General features: G+C 45.7%; 1 protein-coding gene across 11 annotated transcripts in view; it reads left to right on the top strand.

Annotated features, from left to right (window-relative positions):
• STAU2 (staufen double-stranded RNA binding protein 2) overlaps positions 1–13,465 on the top strand; it is a 302,828-nt gene extending 289,363 nt beyond the window's left edge. For all 11 annotated transcript variants that reach the window (XM_060286973.2, XM_060286971.2, XM_030859558.2 and 8 more), the window contains 2 exons: positions 11,136–11,224; positions 12,352–13,465. In XM_060286973.2, coding sequence (XP_060142956.1) covers positions 11,136–11,224; positions 12,352–12,445 — 183 coding nt within the window. In that variant the 3' untranslated portion in view covers positions 12,446–13,465. The remainder of the gene's footprint in view (positions 1–11,135; positions 11,225–12,351) is intronic.
• Positions 13,466–27,579: the final 14,114 nt, after the last annotated feature.

The raw sequence follows: 27,579 nt of genomic DNA, 5'->3' as shown, positions 1-27,579 counted from the left end.
GGCCCCCAGCCTCCCCTTTCCCCCGACGTCTCAGGCAGGCCCTCGGGCCTCCTTTTCGGGCCCGACACCAGCCTGGTCTCTCTCGGGAAAGAACCTGGTGTCAGAGTTTACACCTCCGTGTGGCTTCAGTCCCCCTGTTAAAGAAATGGTGCTTTAGAACAACACAAGTTTATTATCTGACAGTTCTGTCATCAGAAGTCAGCCACGGTCTCACAGGGCTGAAATCCAGGTGCCAGCAGGGCTGTGCTCCTCTCTGGAGGCTCAGGGGGAGAATGTTTCCTTGCCTTTTCCAGCTTCTGTAAGCTTCCTGCATTCCTTGGTTCCTGGCCCCTTCCTCCACATTCAAAGCCAATAACGTCACATGCCTCTGACCCCTGACCCCTCTTCCGTCATCATGTCTCTCTCTGACCAATGCTGGGAGGGGTTCTCTAATTTTGAGGACTCATTGGATCAGATTGGACTCACCGGGAAATCCAGACTAATCATCCCATCTCCAGACCCTCAGTTTATCCCATCTGCAAAGTCCCTGATAAAGTAACATTCACAGGTCTCTGGGATTAGGGCTCAGACATCTTTGAGAGGCATTACTCTGCTGCCACAGGACTCCTAGATCTTAAAAGGTCAATCAAATACAACTCGTAAACTGATGGGATATAGATTTGAAAACCAACTTTAATGGACACTACTGGGACCATCAGGGAAATTTTAACATGACCTGGGTATTTAGATGATAGAAAGGATGTACTGTTAACTTTGTTAGGTCTGATGATGGCATGTATCTTTACCTGATATGTGATTTGGAATACTACAGGAAAAACATGAAGATACATGAAACAAGATTGGTAAAATCCTGACAATTCTTGATCTGAATGGTAAGCCTGTGAGGGTCCAGTGTACTATTCTTTGTACTTTTGTGCATGCTTGGACCTTACTCAGGTATCAGTAGGAGGCTAAGGAGGCATTTGGGATGGAGGTGAAGGTCTATTCCGGCCCCTCCCTCCTGCAGTCTGACCACTAGGATGGCCACCAAATGCCCCAAGAGAAAGTCAGACTTCTGCGTGCCTCACCCATTGAGAGAATCAACAAGGCCCGCAGGCCACCTGCCTTTACCACCTACGACTCTATTGCAATACAGCCAAACGTTCAGAATTAAACAGAACTTTATACGTTATATTGTTTGACCATCATTCTCTGTTCCCACCCATCCTTCCCCACCAGGCAATCCAAGAATACATTAAGGGCAGTAAAAATTGTGAAACAACTATAATGTAAGTTTTTATCAATCACATACTCAAACCCAAATGAAATTCCTGAAGAGACAGAGCAGTGTGTGCCCATGCTCAGCGGGAATGTTTCTCATTCTCTTCGGAGGAGAATCTCAAAGGACCAAGAAATCCCAAATGAACCTTCGGGGCAGCAGAGGGGAGGGCTGCCGAGGCAGAATTCGGCCACGATTGCCCCGTAGAGCCAGGCCTCCTTGGGCGGAGGAGGCTCCCCTCTGGTCCTCTGTTTCAGGATGTCCCCATCTCGAGGGTCTCAGGCAAAGCCCCCTTTGTGGGGTCCTCCCAGGGAGGGTTTCCCAGGCACTTTCTCTGTAGCCTCACAGGACCCCAGGAAGGCTGAGCTTTGAGCGCTGGTTTCAGCCCATGATTGACGTTTGGAAAGGACAGTAACTATCCTCTGTATTCTTTGGAGGCAAGTTGTGGGGAAGGAGAACCTTTTCTCACATGGAGAGCTGCAACCCAGCCCTCCTCTAGGAGTCTCACTGAGCTGAAATCAAGGTGTCGGCAGTTCCTTTTGGGGGCCCTAGGGCTGCACTGGTCTCCTTGCCTTTTCCAGCTTATAGAGGCCACACACCTTCCTTGACTTCCTCCATCTTCAAAACTAACAACGTTGCATTTTGTTGAGCATGTTTTCCCGGCCACGTCTAAAGCCAGGAGAGGTTCTGTGGTTTTAAGGAGTCATGAGGTTAGATTGGACCCACATGCATCATCCAGGATAACCTCTCCATCTCAACGTTCATACCTCAGTCCCATCTGCAAAATCACTTTTGCCATATTCAGATTCTGGGGGGTAGGACACTTTTGTGGGTGATTATCCTGCCAAGTTCAGAGAGAGACGGACACTTGCCTTTGTGCCCAACACCATGTTTCAGTAGACACCGTTACCAAGGGGGGTTTTTGTTGAAGCAAAAATAATTAAATGAAAGACAACACACACATTTAAAAGGAATGCTATTGGTAAAACAGGAACAGCGTGATTGGAGGAAGCCATGGCAGCATGGATGTCGCTACTCAAGTTTGTCCTAAACACTGAAAACATGCCTTAGCACAGTTAATCCTGCTTCAAATCCAACTCTGTATTATTGTCAAGGCTGGCAACTACATGGATTACCCAACAGTAAGCGCCTCATTGCTGAAATAAAGGTGATGGCTAAGTCTATAGTTTAAGTGCCCAATTTTGTACTAATTCCCCAAATTCTGGAGCCAAGATTCCTATTCTTTGCCTTAGGAGACTGTCCAAGGCACGCCTTAGCCTCCCGACCACCCACACCTCTTTTTTTTTTTTTTTTTTTTTTTACACAATGAGTACCCATCACCTTAACTGACATCCCTTTGTTCCAACAGTAAGAGCTTTTTTATAAGGTACCAATTTTGTGGAAATTACCTGAACCAAGAGGATTGTGTAAGCATACATGAAAGTGCGGACTATAATGAAATTGTTAGAAAGCAGGGCAGCCAACGGTTTAATTAAAGCTCAGTATACTCAACTTTTTATTTTATTTTTAAAGTCTTACCATTGATTCATCTGAAAAGTAATAGACTGAGGCTCCTATCATAATGTGATAAAATTTAGAAATACGATTTTCTCTTTTGGGTTTCTTTTATTTTATATAAAGAGAGACTTGGCATTTTGTTATAGACCATTCAAAGTAAGAAAATGATAACTTAGAAACGTTAAAATTCACATTCTTTGGGCAATAAGACTTCAAGCCTACTGAAGAAAAGACCTTCTGGTTTTTCAGTCATTTTTATTTTTATTTTTTTGCGGTACGCGGGCCTCTCACCATTGCGGCCCTTCCCGCTGCGGAGCACAGGCTCCGGACACGCAGGCTCAGCGGCCATGGCTCACGGGCCCAGCCGCTCCACGGCACGTGGGATCCTCCCGGACCGGGGCACGAACCCGTGTCCCCTGCATCGGCAGGCGGACTCCCAACCACTGCGCCACCAGGGAAGCCCTTTCCAGTCATTTTTAAATGACTTCACGGAGAGTCGGTCTCAAAGATTGTTGGGAAGAGAAGTGAGGGGAGTCCTCAGCTGCAAATGAAGATGTTTGCATTTCCTATCATTTTCTCATTAAAGGAGACTGATTTAATGAGCTGCATATATGTCCAATGCGTGTGTTCTGAAATGAATCCAGCAGTTAGACCTGCTCCCAGGAAGAGTTCCATATGAACAAGCACTTTAGGGGGAAAAGGCAAAACAAAACAAACCTTGAGCGCTTACTTCAAAATGAAGGCCACATTCGGACATGTATGGTTACCATTGACTTTAATGGGAACAGCCTGTCTGTTCCTGGGATTCAGGATGTGAAATCGGTGGGAAAAGTGTGAAATGGAAAAAAAAGAAATAAAAGGATCCATTGGGCATCCTGTTCAAAGACTCCGAAAAGAACTGCATGTCATGAGGGGATGAGTTAAAATTCACATTTTGCTAATGAACCATTGTTGTCTCTCAGAGAATGACTTAACACTGCTGTGTTGTCATTACAAACTCTTTAGTCCCTGCAGAAGGAAGCAAGAAGAACAGGCACTGGTTTCAACACAGTTTGCTGATCGACAAGAGAAAAGTTAGAAATTACAGAAATGGCTGGAAAGGCTCACCCCCATCCTGTGGACACACACACACACACACACACACACACACACACACACACACACGTGTGAACCAAGACCAACAAACAGGCATGGAAAGTATCTTATTGGCATCATGTTTCTGGCATTGCTATAACTACGCACAAAACAAGCGATACACGAAAAGGCAGCGACATCTGTTTTAGAACCTGTGGGGCTTTATTCCCAAAACAGTTGTAAAATCTTTTGGCGACAAAAATATTTCTATGTATCTATGCAGATGCCCTCCTCTAAGGGAAACACACACACAAATGGATACAAGTGTTGAGCTGAAAAGACAGGAATAAGAAAAGGAAATGTCATCCACTTCTTTAAAACACTTTAAAATTTTTCTCCTTTCAAACAAAGCTACGTCTATTGCCCTGGATACACCTTAAAAAAAATAAGTCCCGGAACATATAAATTATCATAAAGCTAAAGTTTAAGATTCCAGTTGGTAGACTGTGGTAACATACAAAAGGATGCTGAGTGAGTTTGTTTTGATTTGCTAGGAAAACATTTTCTGACCTTGGAAATGAAATCATATAGTTGTCTGTTTGTTTATGGTCAAAGCCATATGGAGGGTTCTGGGTACTTATGTTAGTGTATCTTTGAAATTCTCGAATCCACAGTGTGTGGGAAGTTATACAACTTGGGTTTAAGCATCATTCAGGATGTTGTTCATTAAGGAACCCAGATTTACCTCCTCCCCACGACTCCCCAAGGTTAGTTTACATTTATCACATGGCAAATTGTCCGTGCTGAGAGGGTGACCTGCAGGCAGCAGGAGCTGAACATCTTTTATCTCTTTACCATCTCAGTAATGGACAAGGTAGAAATTGCTTCTTTTTAAAAACGTATTTAAGTATAGTTAATTTACAATGTTATGTTCGTTTCAAGTGTACAGCAAAGTGATTCAGTTATACATACATATATGTATATATATATTCTTTTTCAGATTCTTTTCCATTATAGGTTATTGAGTACAGTTCCCTGGGCTATGCAGTAGGTCCTTGTTATTTACCTATTTTATGTAGTGTGTCTATGTTAATCCCAGACTCCTGATTCATCTCCCCCCAACACCACACACTGTCCCCTTTTGTAACCGTAAATTTGTTTCCTGTGTCTGTGAGTCTGTTTCTGTTTTGTAAATAAATTCATTTGTATCATTTTTTTTAGATTCCACATATAAGTGATATCATATGGTATTTGTCTTTCTCTTTCTGACTTACTTCACTTAGTATGATCATCTCTAGGTCCATCCACGTTGCTGCAAATGGCATTATTCCATTCTTTTTTATGGCTGAGTAATATTCCAGTGTGTGTGTGTGTGTGTGTGTGTGTGTGTGTCTGTGTGTGTGTGTGTGTTTGTGTGTGTATGAACTTGCTTCTAATCGGACTTCAACTATGTCTCCCCAAATGAAGGCTATTTGATTTTTCGCTCACTCCAAAGTGTCCTTTAATATTACATCACATATTTATAACATGTTCTTAATGTTTTGTAAAGCAACTGGCCTCTAGCAAGTAACAATTTATTCAGCTCAGGTAGTTTAAACATAAGAATTTTGTTTACCATCTTCTGGACAGATTTGGACGAACACAGTAAAACATTTTTGTGGACTGTTCAATTTTAGTTTTTGTTCGAAATGCTACTCCGTTGTATGTTGTTCTTTGAAAAGACCGATATTTGGGTCATGCTAAGTGTTATGTGGCTATTTTGGGGGTTGCTGCATTATCCTATTGTTGCGGGCGTTTTGCTGTAGAGGGCGAAGCAAACCCATCTCACTCCATGGGCTTTCTTACTCGCTAAAGTGTCCTTTCAGGGGAAGTAGTGGGTGATGAGTGGGGTTGGGAGTGGAAGGAGAGCCCGATTCCTCATGGAGCTCATGAGGAGCTGGGAGGAAGCAGTGGGGCCAGAGCTGTATTAGTACCTGTCAGAGCAGTGCCTGGTTGGCAGTCCCTGCCCATCTCGACTTTCCTGAACCGTTTGGCTTATCTCTCCCTCTAAAGCACAGCCGAGCCCTCTTTGTCTCTCCGTTTCACCTTTGCAGTCCCAACACCTCCTCTCACTGGATAGCCTCCACCCCACAATCCCAGGCAGACACTGCACCTCGTTTCTCCCTCCTCCCAGCCACCACAGGAAGGTGACAGATGAACTCTTCTGAGAACGACGGGAGGGAAGGCAAGGAATTGTGGCCTTTGGGTCATTCTAAGTGGTGAAATAATTGCTATAGCAATTTAGTTTTAACCAAACTGCGAGTGTTATAGGAGTGCCAAATGAGGTCTCAGAAGTCAACCCAGGGACCCCAAAAAAGCTGGAGACTGGAAACTGTGTGATTGCCCACAAGGTAATAAAGCCCTTCTCTAGAAAATGGAGATCATTTCATGAGCTTATCTCAATTCATTATCATGGGAAATAATCAATAGAGTGAGTATAGAGGAGGTTATAGGAGTAGTTTTGAAATAATGATATTGAAAGGAGTTGTGCTGAAGTTGCCTAGGCTGAATGTGAGCAGTTTGTATGTTCGAAGGAAATAAAGTGATGTGACCAAGGATGTGGGCTGGGTTCACATCTCTCTCTGCTCTGCCACTTACTAGCCGTGTGACCTCGAGTAGGTTGCTGAATTCCTCATGGGAAGGACCTACCTTGCAGGGCTGTGGTAACACCTGAGGTCACGCAGGTAAGGGACCCGGTCTCATGGCTGTGGCAGAGGGATGCTCATGAAATGGCAGTACAGAGAAGATAAAGTGTCTTCATTGCCTTTTATAAGGTAGAAAGAAGTCCTCTCAGATTTATAAGCGATTGTATTCAGGGTTATCAATAAGATGTGGGCTGAATTATCTCATCAGATAGTAATGAAGGCTGAAGACAGTTAAGGGAATGTTATTTGGAAGCTTTTAAACATACCTTTGGAGGGAAGCAGTCACACAAGAATTCTGAAAATCCTTCATGGCATCGAGTGAAAGAGCGCTCCGCCATTCCAGCTGGTAGGACATTCTTGGAGCAAATGACAATCATCTTGACAGTGCTTGGGGACCTGCCTGTCACGTTGATTAAATCATCCAGGAGATTTTGCAAGAGCTGAAACACCCAACCTGCTCCCTGAGACCTCGCCTTCATCTCATATGTGCATCTCTTTTTGGGTGGATGCGAACAGGTGTCACTGGGTCCTGGACTCGGTGAAGTAAGACATTTGGTTCCTGGTATTCAGGCAACAAGTATTTCCAAAGCAGCTAGTGGAACTGGGCTACAATTAGCCTATAAGTGATTTTCAAAAAACGATTTCGTTTTGGTTGCCGTTTTGGCCTTATTGGGAATAAAACAGGACCAAGAAGCCCTGGAGCTCTCAAAAGTCTCATTCAGCAGTACCAACCACATTGCAGAGAGACTATTATAGAAGGCACTGAAATAGCCCTCTATAATAATCCATTTGGGAAGAAATTGATAAAAATCAGCATTCCTACCAATAATTCACATATTAACGGATCAGAACAAAATAGTTGTTCATTTGTTCAAAATTGTTGCATATACAAAGAACTCTCTGTTCATTCGCCCACCCCACGAAGCTGGGCTATCTGGAGAGGTCCGCCTCGGACTGGTCTTAACAGGTTGGTAGCGAGCAGGCCGGGCTCCTACCTCCGTGCACGCACACAGAAGGTGGGACTGCAGAGCTCAGGTTCACATGACGAGCCCACAAGGATGTGCACACCCACGGGACCATTCTCAGCAGAGTCACCCGGGAAGGCTGCCCAGCTCCCTCAGCGTTTCAGGACTTGAAAGGACCTCAGAGGTCATCTAATTGAATTTAATAAGAATCAAATATCTCTGCGAATTACTTTCTTTTAGGCGGAAACTTGTCCAAATCTGCATCTTTTGAGGGTGAATTTAACTTTTGAAAGCAGCCAAACTTCACTCAAAGCCAAGTCTAGGGAATGAGGTAAATGGTAGGGATGGACAAATGAAAAATAAAGTGGGGCTGTAAAATGACAAAACGGGTTCGCTCCAGTGATCCACAAAGTGGTTCTGAGAGGTGATTACAAAAGCACCTAGAGAAGCAGATGTTCCTCGGAGTCCTGCTGGGTACAACCCCCCTGAGGGCAGGGGAAGTTTATATCAGATCTTTACAAATGTGCACACCCTTTGGCCCAGAAATTCAGTTTCTAGGAATTTATCACAAGGAAATTATTGAGAACGTACTCAAAGATTTTTAACCATTAAGAAGCTTAGTGCAGTGTTAATAACAGCTTAAAAAGTGGGTGTGGCCTCCATGTCCAACACTAGGGATTGGCTAAATACAGAAAGGCACATAAAGTCAGTGAGATACTGTGCAGTCCTGCAAAATGATGCTGCTGAAATGTTTCTGTTGAGGTGGAAAACTGCTCATGTTCCATGACAAGAGCAGGTTCTAAAACAGTGTTAGGATATGACCCAGGTTAGAGAGTGTACATATGGGGAGGGGATAGAAAAGGATATGGAAAGATGTACACCAAGTTGTGAGTGGTGGGTAAGACTGTGAATATTTTCACATTCTTTTTGCTTGCCTACCTATTATGATTTTTCTGTAATGAAAAACGATTTTTATAATCAAAAGATAATATAAGGAAACATCAGAGAGAGGAGAAAGAGGTTCTACTATCCTTAAAGAGGAATGATGATGTACCTGTGTTCATTTGCTAGGGCCTCCATAACAAAGGACCACCAACAATAAATTCAGCAGGAATTTATTGCCTCACAGTTCTGGAAGTTAGAAGTCCAAGATCAAAGTGTTGGCAGGGTTGGTGCCTTCCGCGAGCTATGAGGGAGGAATCTGTTCCATGCCTCTCTCCTAGTTTCTCGTGGTTTGCTGGCAGTCTTTGGCATTCCTTGACGTCTGTTGCGTCACTCCAATCTCCGCCGCCTTCTTCACATGGTGTTCTCCCTGTGTGGGTTTCTGTTTCTGAATTTCCCCTTTTTATAAGGACATTGGTCATAATGGATCAGGCCACGCCCTAATCTAGCATGACCTCATCTTAATTATATCAGCAGTCACCCTATTTCCAAATAAGGCCATATTCTGAGTATGGGGGTTTAGGACTTCGACATATGAATATTCAACCAATAACAGTGCCCAGTGAGATGGCCACATTGCTCCTATGCAACCAATGTTAGCGCTTACCTGCCACTACAGCCTACACCAGCTGCCGTATAGTAGGAGCCTGTACCAAGATCAGGGGTAGTGGGGTAGGGCGCTGACATCCCCACAGGACTCCGGGTTCAAAGAGGTAATGATGAAACAGAGAGCCCAAGCACGGCCTCCCCCTGCCCACCCAGGCTGGGGCTGCAGGCGTGAGTGAGAATTCAAATGAGCACGTCTGAACTGGGGAGACCAGCTTAGAGATCTGAAAGGAAGAAGTAGCCTAAAAAAAAAAGGAAAGGATATATTTTTCCTTTTTGGTTGAATATAGGGGTTGAGATTTAAAAGATAGAATGACAGAGAGAGAAGAGAGGAAAAATATTACAAATATTACACAAAAATCTGCACACAGATGTTGATAGCAGTTTTATTCATAATCGCCAAAAACTGGAAGCAACCAGGATGTCCCTCAATAGGTATAAAAGGATAAAGAAACTGTGGTACATCCACACAATGGAGTATATTCAGCAGTGAAAAAGAGATGAGATGAAAAGACATAGAGGAGAGAGGAACTTTAAATGCATATTGCTTAGTGAAAGAAGCCAGTCTGAAAGTGCTACATACTGTGTGATTCCAGCTGTATGAATTTCGAAAAAGACAAAACTATAGAGATTAAAAAAAAAAAATTACTAGGTGTTGCCAGGGATTGGGGGGAAAGGGAGGAGGGGTGAACAGCTGAAGCACAGTGGATTTTTAGGGCAATAAAATTATTCCGTATGATACCGTAATGGTGGACACGTGACATTATACATTTGTCAAAATCCATAGAATGTACAACACAAGAGCTGTAGACTCTGGACTTCAGTTAATGATAATATATCGATATTTCATCGGTTGTAACAAATGTACCTCAGGAATGCAGGATGTTAATAACAGGGGAAACAGTGTAGAGGGTGGAGTGGGAGAGGGTATATGGGAACTCTCCCTGCTCCATTTTTTCTGCAAACTTAAAACTGCCCTCAAAAAAAATAAAGCCTATTAACTGAAAAACCAAAAAGATATATTTCACATAAAGAGATGTAGAAGAGATCATGCACTCAGCTACCCAAAAGGGGCCCCTGGCAGATAAAAGTTTGAGCAACTGGCAGTGTTAGCTGTTTGTCAGAGGCAGTTGAGAAGATACAGATGACCAAAGTGTGACCCAGCAGGATCTCCAAGATGCAAACAACTTTGGCCACTCACACCTATCTCAGACACAACAAAGCTCTTCTAATTGACCTGAGAAGTGGTGGGGTTTGGGGAGGGGAAGAAGAACCAAATTCTTATTCAAAGAAATAACAATTTGGACCGCGCACTAGAGTGTCAACAACTTATGCAGATCTTATCAGCATCACATTTTTTGGTGCCTCCCAGCTATTCAGCGAGGCTCCACCAGCCTGTCAACACCCTTCAGCATCCCACGCATCCGCATGCACCCCGCATCCCCGGCATATCCACACCCCAGGAGGCTCTGCGGCGGCCAGGCCTGCCTTCCCAGGGCCCCACGGAGCGCAAATTTTCTCTCTCCTCACAGGATACCATCATACCATCCCCTCGGTATGCAAGGGTGTATTCGGTCCATTTCTGGACTCACATTCTGTGACTTGCTTGAGGCTACATGTCTATAAAATTGAACAATACATTTCTGCTAACTTTGGAAAGCTGGAAAAAAATCTGATGTTCTCACATCTGGAGGAAGACAATGTGTAGTTTGAGTAATGTGAGCAGAAATGATGCAAAACTCATCATCAGAGGATGACAGGCTTCTACTAGGCGTTTTCTACATTTGCGGATAAAACATTGTGATTTTACAAAATTATGGATAAGGCATGAGATTTATGGAGACTCCTCTCTCCACCTCTTCCCCCAGACACACAAAAATAAAGCCTTCGTAGTATACGCATTGCTCCATCATAATACAGCCTCTTAAATGTAGTTTCGTTAAATGATACAGAAAAGCATTTATTTAGACTAATGAAAATGATAGCCTTTACTATATATCAAAGCTTTCTTTTACCATTACGTACCTATTTATTACATGAAAGTCAGTAACTGGATCTCCTTGTCTGTGTGTTTGTTTTCGTTTTTAGGCAGCTTTAAGTGCCTTGAAACAATTTTCTGAACAAGGACTGGATCCAATGGAAGGAGCAATGAATATTGAAAAAGCTTCTCTTGAAAAGTGAGTACATCTTCTGTTGTAGTCTTACATTTGTAATTTTGTAACTGTATGAAAAATAAGATAGACATAATAATAAGGTGAAAAACTCGAGACAATAATATCTATACCCTACAATATTATTCCTAATACAATTCAATGCAAATAAATGAGAGACAGTCTATATGGTCATATTTGTTTCCTGTAAATATGTCTGCGAAAGTTTTAATCTACTGATTGATCATTATTTCTGCATTTTAATGCCTTTGATGGAAATACTTCTGTGGGTTTTGCTGACCACGGAGATTTGCAAGACTTGCAAAAGGTGAATCTCATTTCAGACTGTTGAGCGTTCTCTTGACTAAACCATTTTCTGAGGTAAATATTTTCATTCACATTCCTGCTAGGTAGTAGGCACAACGGAGAGGGGAAAAAAAAAAAAAAGAAGCTGAGAGGAGGGTTCCTTCCCCTTGGCTGCATTTTGTTTTTCACACTGTTGTATGAAACACAAGCGCACATTGTCAGAAAAGTGTGGCTCCCGAGGGCTACAGAGGCCAAAACGCAGATTTAATAAGAATTTCTGAAATCCAGCTCATACCTCTTTTATGATATTGAACATAAGGTTTGATCTGAGAGACTGAACTTAAAGTCTCTCCAGAGACCCAAAAAGAAATTGCAAGCCATTGTATTTACAACAGTGAAATTCAAATTCTTTCAAAGCAGAAATAATAGCAGGTGAGATTTCAGAACTCACACAGGAGATAACATCTTTAGAATGAAAAAAATTGGATAACCTAGGAAGTCAAAACCAAATATACTAATCCTGCAGTTAAATAATCTTAACCGCCCCCCTGCCAAAAAACACAGCATTTGGTCATTAATATTTAAAAGGTGAGAGCGTGAGAAAAAAACATTTGGTAAACAGACGTGGCATTTTAAGTTGTCTATAGATTGGCAACCATTTATAAGCTAATTTAATCAAAACCATTTCCACATGATCTCATCAGTAGACTATCTGAACATAAATATTGTTGACTTTAAAATGTCACTTTTGTGGTGACCTTTGAATCCTGTGTACCATCTGCTAATAAACATGTCTGAAGATGTGCAACCCCGGACCTTCAGCTCTTGTTAATGTATTAATCTTCCAGACAAGCCCAGCATCTGGGAGAGAAAGCAGACAATAACCAGACACACCCGGGCTCCATCGCTCAGGACTGCAAGAAATCAAGGTCGGTCATCTAGCAGCTCCCAGAGCTACGGCTGCCACCGCATCCTTATAAACCTGTCAGCACGCATGAGGGTGTCTGTGTTCAAGGAAATGAATGACTAATGCCATGATCTGAGTCTTATGTGAAGACAGCACTATTCTAACACCAGAGATAATAGACATAGTACTGTTTATTCAACTGGGGGAAAATAAAACTTTGAGCATTTCCCTTGGAACTTGATATCAGATCATAACTCATTTGCCCAGAGGCAGCAGAAATCTGATCCTGCTACTGGAGCTTAAAATAACAATTAATGAAAAGTGTTAGAAACAGAGGTACAATTCTTAAATGATTAATAGAGAAATTGGGTTTGGTTCTGTTGTTACGATTGTTTTGTCGTGGCGCTTGTGTTCACTTATATTCTCTCTCATTTTAAATAATGCCTGACGATTCAAAGATTAACCAATGATGTGCTGTGGAATGTGACGGTCGTTGTCTTCATATAGAGTCACACAGTTTCTCTTTTTACGCAGATATTTGTAATCTCCATCCTATATCAGTCTGAATAACTTCGAGGCACACCACTCAAAGATGTATGCCAACAAACATGGTTGAAATCAGGTCAGACATTTGATTACAAATATGAAATAATGTTAGGAACAATTAGTTTCAATAGACTCCAGGAATTCAAAAAGCAAACAAAAACCACTTGTGGGTCTTGAATGCCATCATCCTATTAGCCACTAAGGAGGCGTCTTGCCTCTCCAGCCATTTCTGTGGATTCCACGTTCACAGTGGACATTGCACCCACCCCATCCGTGTGTTGTAAGCCACTCACTGTTTGCATCCAAAGTGTTTTCTGATAACTGCCTCTGCACTTGGGGCAGTGAGTGGGATCAAGAGAAATAGCGTTCATGGCGGGGAAGGGAAAGCCTGTGGCTGTGGGAGGAGCCGTAGAGGTCCTGCCAGTTTGTAGCCAGCCACGCTCTGGACCAGCATGTTGGAATCCAGCGTGGAGCCAATGCAGTAAAAATGTGGTCGGTGTCTGTGTGAAGTGTGGTCAGTGTTGTTCTTTCCTTGCCTCGTTCTCCTCTCTGAAACATCACCCCAGCGTAACCCATCTCAAAGGCCATTGCCCACCCGGCCCCTGTCACCCTGCACAGCGGTGACACTAGCGGGTTCTCGTGCCACTGGCCGTCTCTGCGAAACCGCAGGGCCGCCTCCCGGGTGACTCGGAACCAGATTCCTGACCAGCCAACATCGTCTCATTGTTCCCGTAAGATTTCACGAGCAAAACCAACACAAATCATGATCTGGCTGACTCACACGCGACCGGACGATAAACAAACAGCAACAGAAGGAAACCACTCTAGGGTTGTTTTTAAATGACTCCCATGTGGGGAAGTCTGCCAGCATCGACAGGGCCGGGTGCCCTCGGAGGAAATAGGTTTTGCTCCATAAAGCTGGGCCCTCGTGGACATCACAGCCCATTTGTAAAGTTGGGGTTCACGAAGATCAGCCGGGTTGAACAATAAGTCTGCTGCCCGGCACCCCGCGCAGAGGGCCCTAAATCATCCCCTCGGAAGGGGGCAGGCCCTTTCCTCCCCCTGCGCCTTCAGCACCTGAGGCTCCGGCCCTCAGTCAGCAGTGCCACTTCAGGCAGGATCTTTAAACCGCATCTTCGGTTTCCCAAATGCCGTAAATGCCGACCACCTCTCACGGCCCACGGTCCCCAAAACACCAAGGCCGTCAGGGCCGTCGTGGGAGAGGGATGAGCTCAGGGCACAGACAAGGCTGATCAGTTCTCACAACCCCAGTATCTGAGGCGTTGGCCTCCGGAGCGATCTGACGGAGTCGCCCTCAGAGCTGAGCGCACCAGAGCGGCCACGGGGGTGGGGGTGGGGGTGGTAGGGGATGGACCTTTGCACCGGATCTCAAGTTTAGTGAGAGGATATTTATTCAGAATCCCACCCATCCACCTGCTTGAAGAGCCCGGGGAGGTCTTTAGATATTTTCCCTTTCCAGAGTTTGCTAGCAGCCCTTCCTGGGAACCGTTTGGGTTTTCTTTGGGTTGAATTAGCAATGCAAATGATGGGTGGCCTGCCATCCCTTGCCATGTTATATATCATTGGGGGGAAACCATTAAGTAGATTTATTGAAAGAATGTTTCTTCAACACAAGGAGATCTTTTTGATGAAAAATGGAACTCGTTATTCTCTAAAGGACACAGGTTGACTTATCTCCTTTATCAATTACAGTGTCTGCTTTCAGCTTTTCTCAATCAGCACTAGGCTTTGTAGTCACTTCCCAGTGCTGAGGCCAATGTGTTTTATGAAAAAGGTTGGTTTTTGCGTTTTAATTGGAAATATAATATTGTGCTTTGGAACTCTGACCAGCCCTTTCCAGCACAACTTGCCGAAGATCAGTGGTGAGACACCACCCTTCAGGCTGTGACAAGGACCCTCCTCCACTTTCCCGGGGTGACCTCTCTGAGTTGCCCTAATATTCTTCTGCAGAGCAAACGTTCTCAATGGTGATTTTTTTTTTTGACAGCTTCAATCAATTTCCTGTACCATAAAATAAAAATAGATTAATGAGAAACTTACTTTATCATACGGAGGTTTTCGGGACTCCCAGTGGCCTTGGAAATGTGGTCCAGACCAATTGATTGGTGTTTAAATCCTGCTGCCGTTGAGTTTTCAGTGCACCTGCCCAGGGTGCCTTTCAATTTCCAAAGGCCACTTGTTATCATTACGGCAAGGGTGGTAGAAAACCTAACAGTTTTGCACACGGAGCGAAGAAGTCATTAATGGCAAGATCCCATGTGAATTTGTCTCAGAGTAACCCCCGACCTACCCCACCATGATATAGGTACCTGATAAATGGATACATCAAATAAATGAATAAGTGGACAAATGAATGATCTATCAAAACGATAGAGAAACCTGCTGAAGACATAAATTTGAAATCTCACTGCTTAACCTGACACAGAGATAGGCACTCATGATAATATATGGCATTACTGTTGACAAGATTATGGTACCTTCAACCTCAGGGGCACTCTGGCATTTCTTAACCAAAAATATAGCGAGTCAAAAAAACCCTCACTTCAGAGGACTTTGGACCCATGAAGACCCACCATCCTGCCTCCCATCTTACCATTTTTGCATGTATATCCCTTCCCCAGGCCAGAAGATTCAATTCCAGTCCTCACCCCCAGATACGTTCCTGTATTTCCACCATCACAGATACATGTCTCACAAGGAGGGGCATTGTAATATCTGGCTCAAAGCAAAGACTTCTTAGACTGAGTCAAACCCAGCTGTTGATTTCTGGCAGACACCACCCAAGTTCCAGCTCACCTTGCCGAGACTCATTGATAAATTGCCTTGTTGGGATGACTTTCCTCTTACGTCCTAACCTCTTAACATAACTAAAAGCTCCCTTGACTGGGTGCCCAGCACGCTCTGATGTATGCTGGGAATGAAGAAAATAAATAAACAAATGAAACTACTTCCCTCTCAGGAATGCACATTCTAGCTTGAGGGAAAGGCAGACCAGGAAATGAGCATGAGAGGTGAGCGTGTTTTACTCAGAACCCCTGCAGTATAGCTCGCTGTTTGTGTCTCTGAGTCGTTATTCCTCCCCTCACTCATCTCACTATGCTTTGGGCACCATGCTGTATTCTGGTGACACTGTCCAAAAGCCACCACGCCTGAACTCTAGTAGTATTATCTTATCTCACCGCCACACAACCCACACGTCTACTGACCGGACCCACCCCCAGCCCCAAATATACATATACCAGGTGAAGCTCTTGAAGCTCACCTACACTCAAGGCTGACCAACTGAATTTACCCCTCGTTGTATCTCCTGGTGTGCAATGGTGCCCACCTTAATATGGTAAGTACTCAATAAATGTTTGTTGAGTAGATGAATGACCCTAAAAGCCCTGCCATGGTGGATTTGCCAGCCTAAGCAGATCAGTGGTGACCTGGATGCATGGACGGAGAAGCCTGGCCTATTGGATGGAGCCTCCTGCCTGGGAATAAACTTCTAGTTCTACTTCTGTTAATGTATAGTCTTTTTGAAGTCATTTAACATCTTCGAGTTTCAACTTCTCATCCAAGACAGCAGGAATAAGAAGATGCAGAAGTAGATGGTCTATTCTTTAAAGTGTACAAGTTATGAATGTAGATTCAATATTTCAGAGTTAGAGGGTGTGAGGGAAAGAGCCATGGTCTAGGAGTCAAGAGTCTAAAGTCCTGGGCCAGACACAGAGGTGACCTTGGCAAGGGATTTAGCCTTCCTGGGCCTCAGTTTCCACATCTATAAAATGACAGCCTCTAAGAGCATTACAGCTCTAAATTTATATTACCGTTAATTCCTCTATTACTAGTGGTATGCGTGAATTCAAATTTTGCCTCTAATATGTGAATTTTTAAAATCAAATACCTGCAAGGAAAAATACTACTCATATCAGTTAGGATTCTTTGGCTGTGAATTATAAAAACCTATTCAAACCAGCAGTGGAAAATGTGTTCTAAAGCTACAGGGGCATTTTAGAGAAGCTCAGGGCAGAAATGCAGAAATTAACTGGAGCCAGGAAGTACAAAGCTGTGGGGAAACCAGGAAGCGTTCCTTCTCCCTCTCTCTCCATTCCCCACCTCCCTCTGAATGTGTGAATCATTTCTCTGTCCACACCAGCTCCTGCCTCTCAAGAACACATACCAGAGAACGTGGCTACCAGTAGCGCACAAGTTTACAGCCACCTGGAGGAGCACTGAATCTCTCTCTGGATTTCATTCCCGAGGTTGTAGGAAGGAACTCCTGATTGGCTCACCTTGGACCAATTGGCTCATCTTGAACCTGATTGGTTCACCCCTGACCCACTCGTACAAATATGGCTGCCCCAACTCTGCCCCTCCGGAATAGGGCAGAGTAGTCATCAGAGAAGGGAGTTCGGGGAGAAAACCCAATAGGTGCCTGCCTTAACTACCTCCCAGGAGACAAAGTACATTATAGTCATGTGCTAGTTCTTCCTTTCAATGTAAACAGTGACGCTTAAATAAGTAAGTCTCCCAAAAGTCATAGATCGGTCATAGATTTATGAAGGCTGTACTGTTTTGTTTAGTTTTCTTTAATCCTTTCGGTCTTTACTTTCAAGGGTCTGATGAACCACAAAGCTATCCTGAGTGAGTCACAAAACTACCTAGGAGAAAAAAAAAGAAAACTTCCCAGTGATCCCAAGTTAGTGTATTTTTAAAAGCCTCCTTTCCTTCAGCACGAATAATGAGATAATTAGGCAGTAGAGTCGTCATCCTTCCTCAGTGATTACAGAACCAGAAGATCGGCGGCCACATCCCTGCTTTTGTTATCCTGAGGGGATCTTAAATGTCAGGGCATTTCTGATTCTTACAACTGAGGTGAGTAGAGATGGAGGTCATCTTGGTCTAATTTTCATTCAAACTTTACTCTTACGGGGACTTCCCAGCTGGTCCAGCGGTTAAGACTCTGTGCTCCCAATGCAGGGGGTCTTGGTTTGACCCCTGGTCAGGGAACTAGATCCCGCATGCCACAACTAAAGAGCCCGAGTGCTGCAACTAAAGATCCTGTGTGCCACAACTAAGACCCAGTGCAGCCAAATAAATAAATATTTTTGAAAAACACTTCTAAGTTTTCAAGGGAGCTCAAAGAAGGGAGGAGACTTGGTTATTTAAGCGGGTGGGAGGAAGCAGACAATAGAAAGTATCAGAAATTTGGATTCAAAAGTAAAGTGGGTGAGAAAGCCAAGTGGCATTGGAGAAAAATGGGGAAGTGAAAAGTTCTGGAGAAGGCATCTATGATAGGAACAGACTCAGTGTTCCCTGCAGGTAAGTCTGTGAATGCTTTCACCTCAGCATCAGGAATGAGCAGTCAACATCTTCTGTTTCCTCTTGAACCTGCCCCTAAATCTACACGGGTCATCATTTTCCAGAAAGATGTTTGGCCACTTGGGTTTCCTTATTCCCAGAGTGCGGGGGTGGGGGGGGTGGGGGACTAGATCCTTCTTCACCAAGCTGAGATCATTATCAAGTCCCCAGTTTTGGCAAAGATCAGGCTTGGATGTGAACTCCAAGGGGAATTTAGCTGATGGGGTTATCTCTGATATCAGAGAAGGTCAGGACTCTTTTTTTGGCCTGGAACCAGAGTAGCTTCCACAGTCATCACAACATAATGCACAACAGCTCTTCAAGTGTTCATCCCCGCCACAGCCACTTCCTCTGTCTTAGGAGGAGAAGACACCACTAGCCTGGAAATGTCTGGCTAAACATATCTTCCCTTCTAGTTTCCAACCTTAACCAAATTCTAATCTAATCAGCAATCAGCAATATGGATTGAGTCTCCATCCTAGAGTTAGTCATTGTGGGGAACCACCTGAAGCTTCAAGTAATGTCTCTACCCTCAAAGAGCTTCCAGTCCAGACTTCCCTGGTGGCGCAGTGGTTAAGAATCCACCTGCCAGTTCCGGGAAGATCCCACATGCCGCAGAGGAACTAAGCCCATGTGTCACAACTACTGAGCCCACGAGCCGCAACTACTGAAGCCCATGCACCTAGAGCCTGTGCTCCGCAACAAGAGAAGCCACCGCAATGAGAAGCCCGCGCACCACAATGAAGAGTAGCCCCTGCTCGCCAAAACTAGAGAAAGCCTGCACACAGCAATGAAGACCCAAAGCAGAAAAGAGCACTTCCAGTCCAACTGGGAAGATGAAATGGCAACCAGATGCACAGGGAAAAAAATGCAAGAAGACAAATAGATACACTTCATTAGGAATTGATTTCAGTTTCTCCTGCTTCCACAGTGATTATGAGAAGCATCGTGGGGAAACACAGGCCAGTGACCCAGGTTTTGATATTGAAAAGAATGTCTACCCTGGACTTCTGCTTTCCAGATTAGGTGACCTGGACCAGCCAACCTTCAACTAAGGTGCTGTAGGAATACAGTTTGCATGTTTACTTTTTCTGGGGTAAGTCCCCGTGATAACTGAGGCTTTATGAGCCACCATCCCCTCCACAACCACAACTTCCACCACCAACAACCTTCCCAACTACTGGTGTATAATCTTGATCCACGTTTCACCAAGAAAGCAGTGTTGGATACGGTTAAGAGTTGGGAATCAAGAGCCAGACTGCCTAGGTTCAACCTGGCTTTTCCACTAACTCCCTGTATATTTCTAGGTAAGTTCCCTTAACTTTTCCAAGCCTCACTTTCTTCAGCTATAAATTGAGGATGGGACTTCCCTGGTGGCGCAGTGGTTGAGAGTCCGCCTACCGGTGCAGGGGACGTGGGTTCGTGCCCCGGTCCGGGAAGATCCCACATGCCGCGGAGCGGCTGGGCCCGTGAGCCATGGCCGCTGAGCCTGCACGTCCGGAGCCTGTGCTCCGCAACGGGAGAGGCCACAACAGTGAGAGGCCCACGTACAGCAGAAAAATAAAAAATAAAAATAATAAAAATAAAGTGAGGGTGGCAGTGCTGTTCTGTGGGTTAAATAATGAGTTTTACGAGTTAAGACGTGAAGTATTTTGAACTGTGTGTGGCACAGAGCAAGTACTTGATAAACATTAGTTATTGTTGGCCAAATGCCAATCTGTGAATTAATCAATAATTATGGATTGATTCCTGTGTGTCAGATACGATAGGTGCTGAGAAGAGAAAGAGGCTGAGGTGAATACGTCACAGCCTTGTTTTGCATTAGGGAATTTTGGTTTCTTAAAGGCAATTATAAAACATGCACACAAATAAATATTACTCTGAATGTTCTCCAGAGACCTGGGCCAGGGAGCATCTACAGGAAGCCCCTGTGGGCCACTCAGACAATAGGATCATCATCTTTGAGATGCCTTCTCCACAAAGCCAAATATCTGGGCGCCTAATGCCTCTTGGGACTCATTTGGTGAGAATGACCCACAGGTCAGAGAATTATTTCTGACAAAGGGATTACACGTTCCCCACACACTTCATGCTACACTTTTTGCCCTAGACTCCTCAGGGAACTAGGGGAAGAGGGCAGAAGAGGCCTACCAGTGACCCAGAGAGGCACACACAATGTTGGAAGTCAGGAAACCAAGGCTGGTGAGGTGCCTCTGAGGTGTCACACCCGGGCTGGTCTTGGCATCTGTTGGTAAGTTTCTTGGTGGTAAAGAGAAAGAACTGTAAATAGCCCTGTCCCCATGGCCAGTATGGAAAAGGCAGCTTATCCCTCTGTCCTACCTGGTTACAAATATTCCATCACCACCAGGGTCTTTTTCCCTTGTTTCTCAGTATACCATCCTGAGAAGGAGAAGTAGAGGCACAGGAAGTGGGTAATAAAGTGGTTATTTACAATGGAGTGGAGATAATGAGGGTCCAAATGAGGGCAGCAGCAAGAGGAGGGAGAATAGGAAGCATAAAAAGGTAGGTTGGGGGCTTCCCTGGTGGCGCAGTGGTTGAGAGACCGCCTGCGGATGCAGGGGACGCGGGTTCATGTCCCGGTCCGGGAAGATCCCACATGCCGCGGAGCGGCTGTGCCCCTGAGCCATGGCCGCTGAGCCTGCGCATCCGGAGCCTGTGCTCCGCAACGGGAGAGGCCACAGCGGTGAGAGGCCCGTGTACCGCAAAAAAAAAAAAAAATTAGGTTGGACAGGCCTAATCACCAGATGGATGTAGGGGTGGGCTGAGGGGGGCCATTCTAGGCTGGCTCCCGGGCCGTGGCTTGGGGAGCCGGGTCAGTGGCTGTACCATTCACTAAGATAGGAAATACAGGGGAAGAGCAAGTCGGTAATGAGTTCAGTTCTGGACTTGTCGAGTCTGACGTGCCTGTGGGGCAACCAGAGAGGGATCTTCAGTTGGTAACTGATGAGATACTATCAAAGATCAGGAGAGACATCAAAGTTTAAGAGAAGAGATTTGTGAGCAATAGCACATGGGTGGTAACCAGTGACATGTGACCCAAGAAGATCCTCCAGATGGATCCTGTAGAGTAAGAGAAGAGCAAAAGCCAAGGGCCAAAGCTTGGGAAGCACCAACATTGAAGACACAGACTGAGAAATAGAAGCTCATACAGGAGTCTGAGAAGGAATGGACGTGGTAAGAAAACGATGGCCAGGGGAGGACGGGATGGTCCAGGGCGCCAACTGCCGCAGACAGGAAGTGACTGGCCCAGAAAAGGCGGGAAAGGAGCCCCTAAGGTCTGGCACATGGACGACCTTTGTCAGACCTGTTCAGAAAGCAGGAGCAGGATGCAAGGAAGGGCAGCCTGACTCTCCTTCTGAGGGGCTAGGCAGCTCCTCAAGCCAAGTCTAAGTCCATTGTCTTCTAGCTACTTGATATACTCGTGCACTAGACATAAGGGCTGTAAATGGGTACAGCTTTCTGGAGGACGATTTGGCAATGTGTGTCCACATACTTGGGGAAGAAAGGATGCTGCCGTCAGTACCTCTGCCCGCTCGCCCGCTTGGGGCCACGCCCATGGGAACTTGCAAATGAGCGAGTGTCATTCAGATCTGAGGGCTCCCCAGTGACCTGTGGCTGGTGGGGGGTGTTGGCTGCGTCTGAAGACGGGGTAATGGCGGAGAGATGGGCATGAGGTGCCCAGCCTGTGGGTGCTGCCCCTCCGAGGTGCCCCCAGCTGGAAGCTCCTTCCCACTTGGCAGGAAGTCGTCCTTCATTCTGGTGGGCTTGCGGTCTTGACTCTGCTTCTGCTTCGAGAGAAGAGCCACGAAGAGGGTACTGGTTTAGACTCCACTGGAAGTCAGCCTGGTGTGAGGGTCCTTGGCAAGAGTCGTGCAGGGGACTCAGGTTGAGAGGATGGGGCTTGTGCGGGCACAGACTGGGACACATTGACTTACGTGGAAATGTGATCATTAAGCTTGAATGATGGTGGACTAACAATGGCTATAAATGGTCACTCTCTCCATTGAGTTTCTTTCCCCTCCCCTTGAGTCCGGGCTGGCCCTGTAATTGCTAAATCAGTAGAATCTGGTAGAAGTGATGTCGTGCCAGTTCCAGACCTAACTTTGCAGGTCTAGCCTCCTGCTTCTTCCCTGTTGGGTCACTCTTCTGCCTCTCCCTCTTGGAACCCAGCCACCATGCTGTGAGAAGCCCAAGCCACAGGGAATAGGCCATAACCACACATGGGCACATTGGTCAATACCCTTAGTTGAGCTCCAGATCAGCATTAGCCTTGTGAGCGGGCCGTCTTGGAGGCTCCAGCCCAGTAAAGCCTCAGATGACCACACCCCCCTGCCACCATCATGTGGAGAAGAGGTACCACTCAGCTGTCTAGTCAACCCACAGAATTGCGAGAAATTATACTTCTCCATCTTTGGGGATTGTTTGGGGATGACTTGTTATGCAGCTGTAGGTAACTGGACAGTTTCATTCATATTATCTATAGATCTGAACCCAAATGCTGGAGTAAACTGACAAAGGCAAACCTTAAATCACCCTTTGGCTTCCGTCTCTGCTGCACAGAATCCTTCCCACAGTTCCCTATAAGTATCAAAACAGGGTTGGAGTTCTCTTTCACTCCCTCTGTCTCCTTGTTGCGTGAACTGGAGAAGAGGGGGGCCTTCTCCAAATGAGTGAGCAGAGCCACTTGGGGTTGAAGCCATTTTCACACAGGCGGTTGAACACAGCACTAATTTCTTTTTCTCGTCAGTCTCCACAGGAGAGGGCCAGATGCCAAGACTAGGTGAGCCCAGATGGCCAAGTTCCCATTCTTTCTTGCACTGAAGGCTAATTTTAGTTACGTGCTATGACACGATCACAAGCACTGTGTGTTTGTGGCTTTAGTCAGCATCATTGATTCAAGTCTCCCAGCCCTGGGTCCACTGTGAGCCCCGCTCAGCCCTGCAGCTACTCCAAACCCTCCGGCCGCCATTAGCTCCAGGCCACCATGATGTGCTATCTTGTGGTCTTTACTGTTGCTCTGTCTGTATTAACTTTTCCTCAGTATCTCATCTGTAAGCTCCTCAAGGACAGCGACAATGACTCGTTTTGGATTCTGAACTCTTGCTGGGCAGATCAGGAAAGGATGACACAAGCCTGAAGCCCGCTCCTTCTTGCCTCATGGGAATCCAGAGTCAATACCAGTTCACTAGGAGAGTGTGGCCTGTGGACCAGGGCTTGAGCTTGAAACAAGAGTGCCTCAGAAAGTTCTGGTTCAGCTACACTGGCCAAAATCCCACTTTTCTTACGAGTTTGCAATATTATTAAAAAGCATCCTTTGACTGGTCAACTCAAATGAATTCATTTATAAAAGGCCCAATTTGCTTCAAGCTCACACTACTGTTATAACTTTTTGTATTTCAGGTTTAGCATAATTTCGAACATGATGGTTGTATCGTTTTCATATTGTCTGGAACATAAATGATAGCAGGAAGATCCTATTAGGAGGAAAAAACAACATTAAGTAAGGTGGTCTGTGGTGAGTTATCGTGTATGGAATTAATTTCACATCCAGGTTTGGATGATCTCATAAATTGTTCTTTTGGTTGGCAATTTCACCCTAGCCTGCTAAATTGAATTATTTCCTTGTAATTCAGACCCCTGTGTAGCCCATAACGAAGAACACATTGTATGTCTTGGCTAGCGTGGCTGGTGGAGGACAGATGCCCACAGTTGTCTGAGAGCCGCCAGCACTGAGCTCAGCCTCACATCCTCAAGGGACAATCGGTGATATTGTCATCAGAGCATTGTTGCAATGTCAGGGCTGGGGGTGAGGGGCAGACAGAGACAGGAAGGGACCCCTAGAACACTGAGCCTGACGTGGCGTGGTCACACTAATGAGATCTCTTTCAGACAGTTTGGCAAAACACCTATAGAAAAATGGGGCACCCCAGACATCTATGGCATCTCAGAAAGACAGTGGCTCAAGAGACCAATGGTGCAGAACCCAATCACAGAGCAACGGCTTCCGTGATCGCCTTTGGAGGAGCAGTCCTCACGTATTTGGAGGACAAGAATGGCTTCCTTGGGGCCAGAATCTCAGATCCTTCAACTCTAGTAGAGAGGAACACACTTACAAGAGAATGAGCCTCTAGAAATAAAACCTGCATAGCCGAGGTGTCTCCTTTTGACTCTGTGCGGTGTAACAAAGAACAGTGCTCCAAATGCCCTCTTTCCTCTGGGTGGGAAAGGGGACAAATTCTACTAACCCAGCCCAGAACCAAGCCCTCTGAAAGCTGACAATGACCTGATCTCCAACCCCCAGGTCAGAGAGCCAATCTCAATGCCCGTGTAGACTTAGCTCCTGAAATTTGCAAATAAAACAGCTGTTTAAAATCTGCTGCCTCATCAGAAACGGTGGAAATGAATCCAGAAACCGTCTTTGCAGCTGAATCGTGGCCCTGACTTCTCCTCTGTGTCCAAGACCCCGTGTCCCTTTCTCACAGCCAGCGTGGCTGGAAGAGGATCGTTTGCTGCCCTCCACTTGGCCGCCCTTGTTGGGCGGAGAGGTGGCTCTGGATCTGCACTGGGAGCTGTCATCCTATACCTCTGAGGCTGTAGAGGAACCCAAACTTTATTCAGAGGAAAGTGCTCCGTAGGACTGTTTCCATTTACGGGGTGACTAACCCTCTCGGTTTGCCCAGGACAGGAGTCTCCTGGGACCTGGGATTTTTCATGCTAAAACCAGAAACACCAAACAAATAGGGATAGTTGGTGCCCTGCTCTGCCAGCGTCCATCCTCTGGGAGCCGGGAGAAGTCCCTGCAATTGCACAACAGCTGCCCTCTAGCCGTGGGCGGTCCTGCCGCCCCAGGAACTCTAGGCCATTGTTCTCGCCACCATCCATCACGACGAGGTCTGAGATGTGTAACCCTGGACTCCACTTGCTGGAGCCCTTTCAGCAAGCTATGCCTCCTAATGCTAAAGAAAATGAAATCATATGCCAAGAGTCTAGGTTATTCTCACTGTGGTTCTCCATCGCCTCTCGGAGGGCACATCTCCCCGGGCAGCCTATTCCGTGATCTCACACGTAGGCCAGTTTGGAGCCTTAGCAACCCAAGCGTGTTGTAAGATCTGCAAGAGCTGGTCAACAGATTTTCTCCTGCCTGAGGCCATCTGAGCATCTTTATAGGATTCTGAGTCAGAGACCTAAGCTTCGTCCAGGATAGTGCCCTTACTAAGTCTGGAAAAGATACACAGATTCTAAGGAGTGGAGACATTTGTTTTTGTCAGGAGATGGTATGTCCTACCAGGAAAGAATGCAAAACACAAGAAGCACAGGCTCTTTGTCACGTGGGAGCCCCCAGCCCTGTCGGCCCATCTGAAGCGCCTCGTTCGTGGGCCAGGCCACTGAGGATGGAACAGGGGCATCCCAGGTGTTCTCTTTTAACTACTGTGGCCCCAATCCTGCTTCCCCCCACTCCAGGACTGCCGGCAGCACAGGGCGGAGAGCAGGGCACCCAGAGTCACAAAGGGCGGCATTTAAGACACAGTGACAGTGACCACTTGATCCTAGGATGAGAGACTTCCTGCTGTGTGCAGTTCTTGTGAAGCTTATCCACTTACCTGAAAAACTAAAAAGTTGGAACATCACTAGGACAGCGCCGAAATAACGTAATTTTCTGCAACTGGAAATTCTAACGAACTTGAAAATTCCACAGTAGTCTCTGGATTTTGAGAGTTTTGTTTGGGGACTAAAATTACTTATCACCCAACTCACTGAGCCCCAGAAGAAGAAGGAAGAGAACCTTTCAAAACCTGTAGGTCTGGAACCTGATTGTCAATGATCTGAGCCCCATTCTGCAGCCTGATTTTCTGCAGCCTCTCCAGACCCGTCTCGGCCAGGCCAACTTGTCCTCTCTTCATCTTCTGTCCTGCACCTGTGTTTTCCTCACCTCCTCCTTACTAACATGTCTGCCCCTCCCCCTTCCCTCCTCACCCTCCTTTCCAGCTCAAGTCCTCCTCCTGTGTGAAGCCCTCTGGGATTCTCCAGCCTCTGTCTGCTCAAACGCATGGGCTGCCTTATTCATTCTCTCCTTAGCAGATGGTAAGCCCCAGGTCCCACGTGTTGTCATTTAAGTGGCTACATGTGCATGCCTGTCCCCCTCACTGAACTCCAAGCTCTCTGAAGGCAAGTTCTGTCTGTTACTTTCTGGACACATCCAGCCAGATCTGGCCCAGAGGAGAAACTCAGATGTGATTGCTGATATCATTTGATCAAATGGAAACTCCAATCAAAACCCGGTGACATATGACATAAGGATTTACCCAAGAGAAATGAAGACCAAAATGCCTGTCCAAGAATGCTCACAGCAACTTTATTCTTAATAACCCCTAACTGTGAACAGCCCACATGCCCCTCAGTAGGAAATTAGATAAACATACAAAGGATCATACGAATTCATCTTTTGGATGAATCTCAAATGCATTATACCGAGTGAAGCCTTGCACAAGAGTCCATGCTAAATGACTTCATTTATATAAAGTTTTGGAACAGGGAAACTCATCTATAATGAGAGCTATGAGGGCAGTACTGGGGGACAGGGTAGGGGATTGACTGGGAAAGGGGAATGAGGGAACTCTCTGGGGTGATGGTAATGTTCTGGGTATATGCATTTGTCAGAGCTCAAAACTAAATACTTAAGATTTGTGCATTTCATTGAAGGTACATTTTTATCTCAAATTAAAAAACATTAACAAATATTGAATATTAATAATGTGCACGTTGGGACTTCCCTGGAGGTCCAGTGATCGAGACTCCACCCTTCCACTGCAGGGGGTACGGGTTCAATCCTTTGTCAGGGAATTAAGATCCCACATGCCATGCCTCAGGGCCAAAAAAAAGGGCACGTTGAAGAGGGGAAATATACTGATGTGTACAATTTACTTTGAAATGCATCAGAAAAGAACATGTATTGACCAATGGAGAGAGGGCTGGATGGATAGATATGTGATGAAACAAACATAGTAAAATAAAGTGCAGCAAAACAGCCGGTGCCTGTCATCACCCAAACCATCCTCTTTAGCCGCTGCCTCTGCTGGGGAAGGGGAGCTGGAAGGATGAACGCCTCCTCTGACAGGGCTTTGGGGAGGAGGTGGGGTTGGGGGCCAGCAGGTTTCTAGGGAGCCAGGAGGGGAGCAGAAGGGAGGAGTGAAGCTGGAGCTTCAAGAGGGCGGGGTGGGGAGGGTGGAATGAGGAA

Source organism: Globicephala melas, chromosome 17, assembly GCF_963455315.2.
Source record: "Globicephala melas chromosome 17, mGloMel1.2, whole genome shotgun sequence".
In the NCBI taxonomy this organism is placed as follows: domain Eukaryota; kingdom Metazoa; phylum Chordata; class Mammalia; order Artiodactyla; family Delphinidae; genus Globicephala; species Globicephala melas.
The sequence above is the reverse complement of the archived record's forward strand: the minus strand, read 5'-3'. Positions and strand labels throughout refer to the sequence as shown.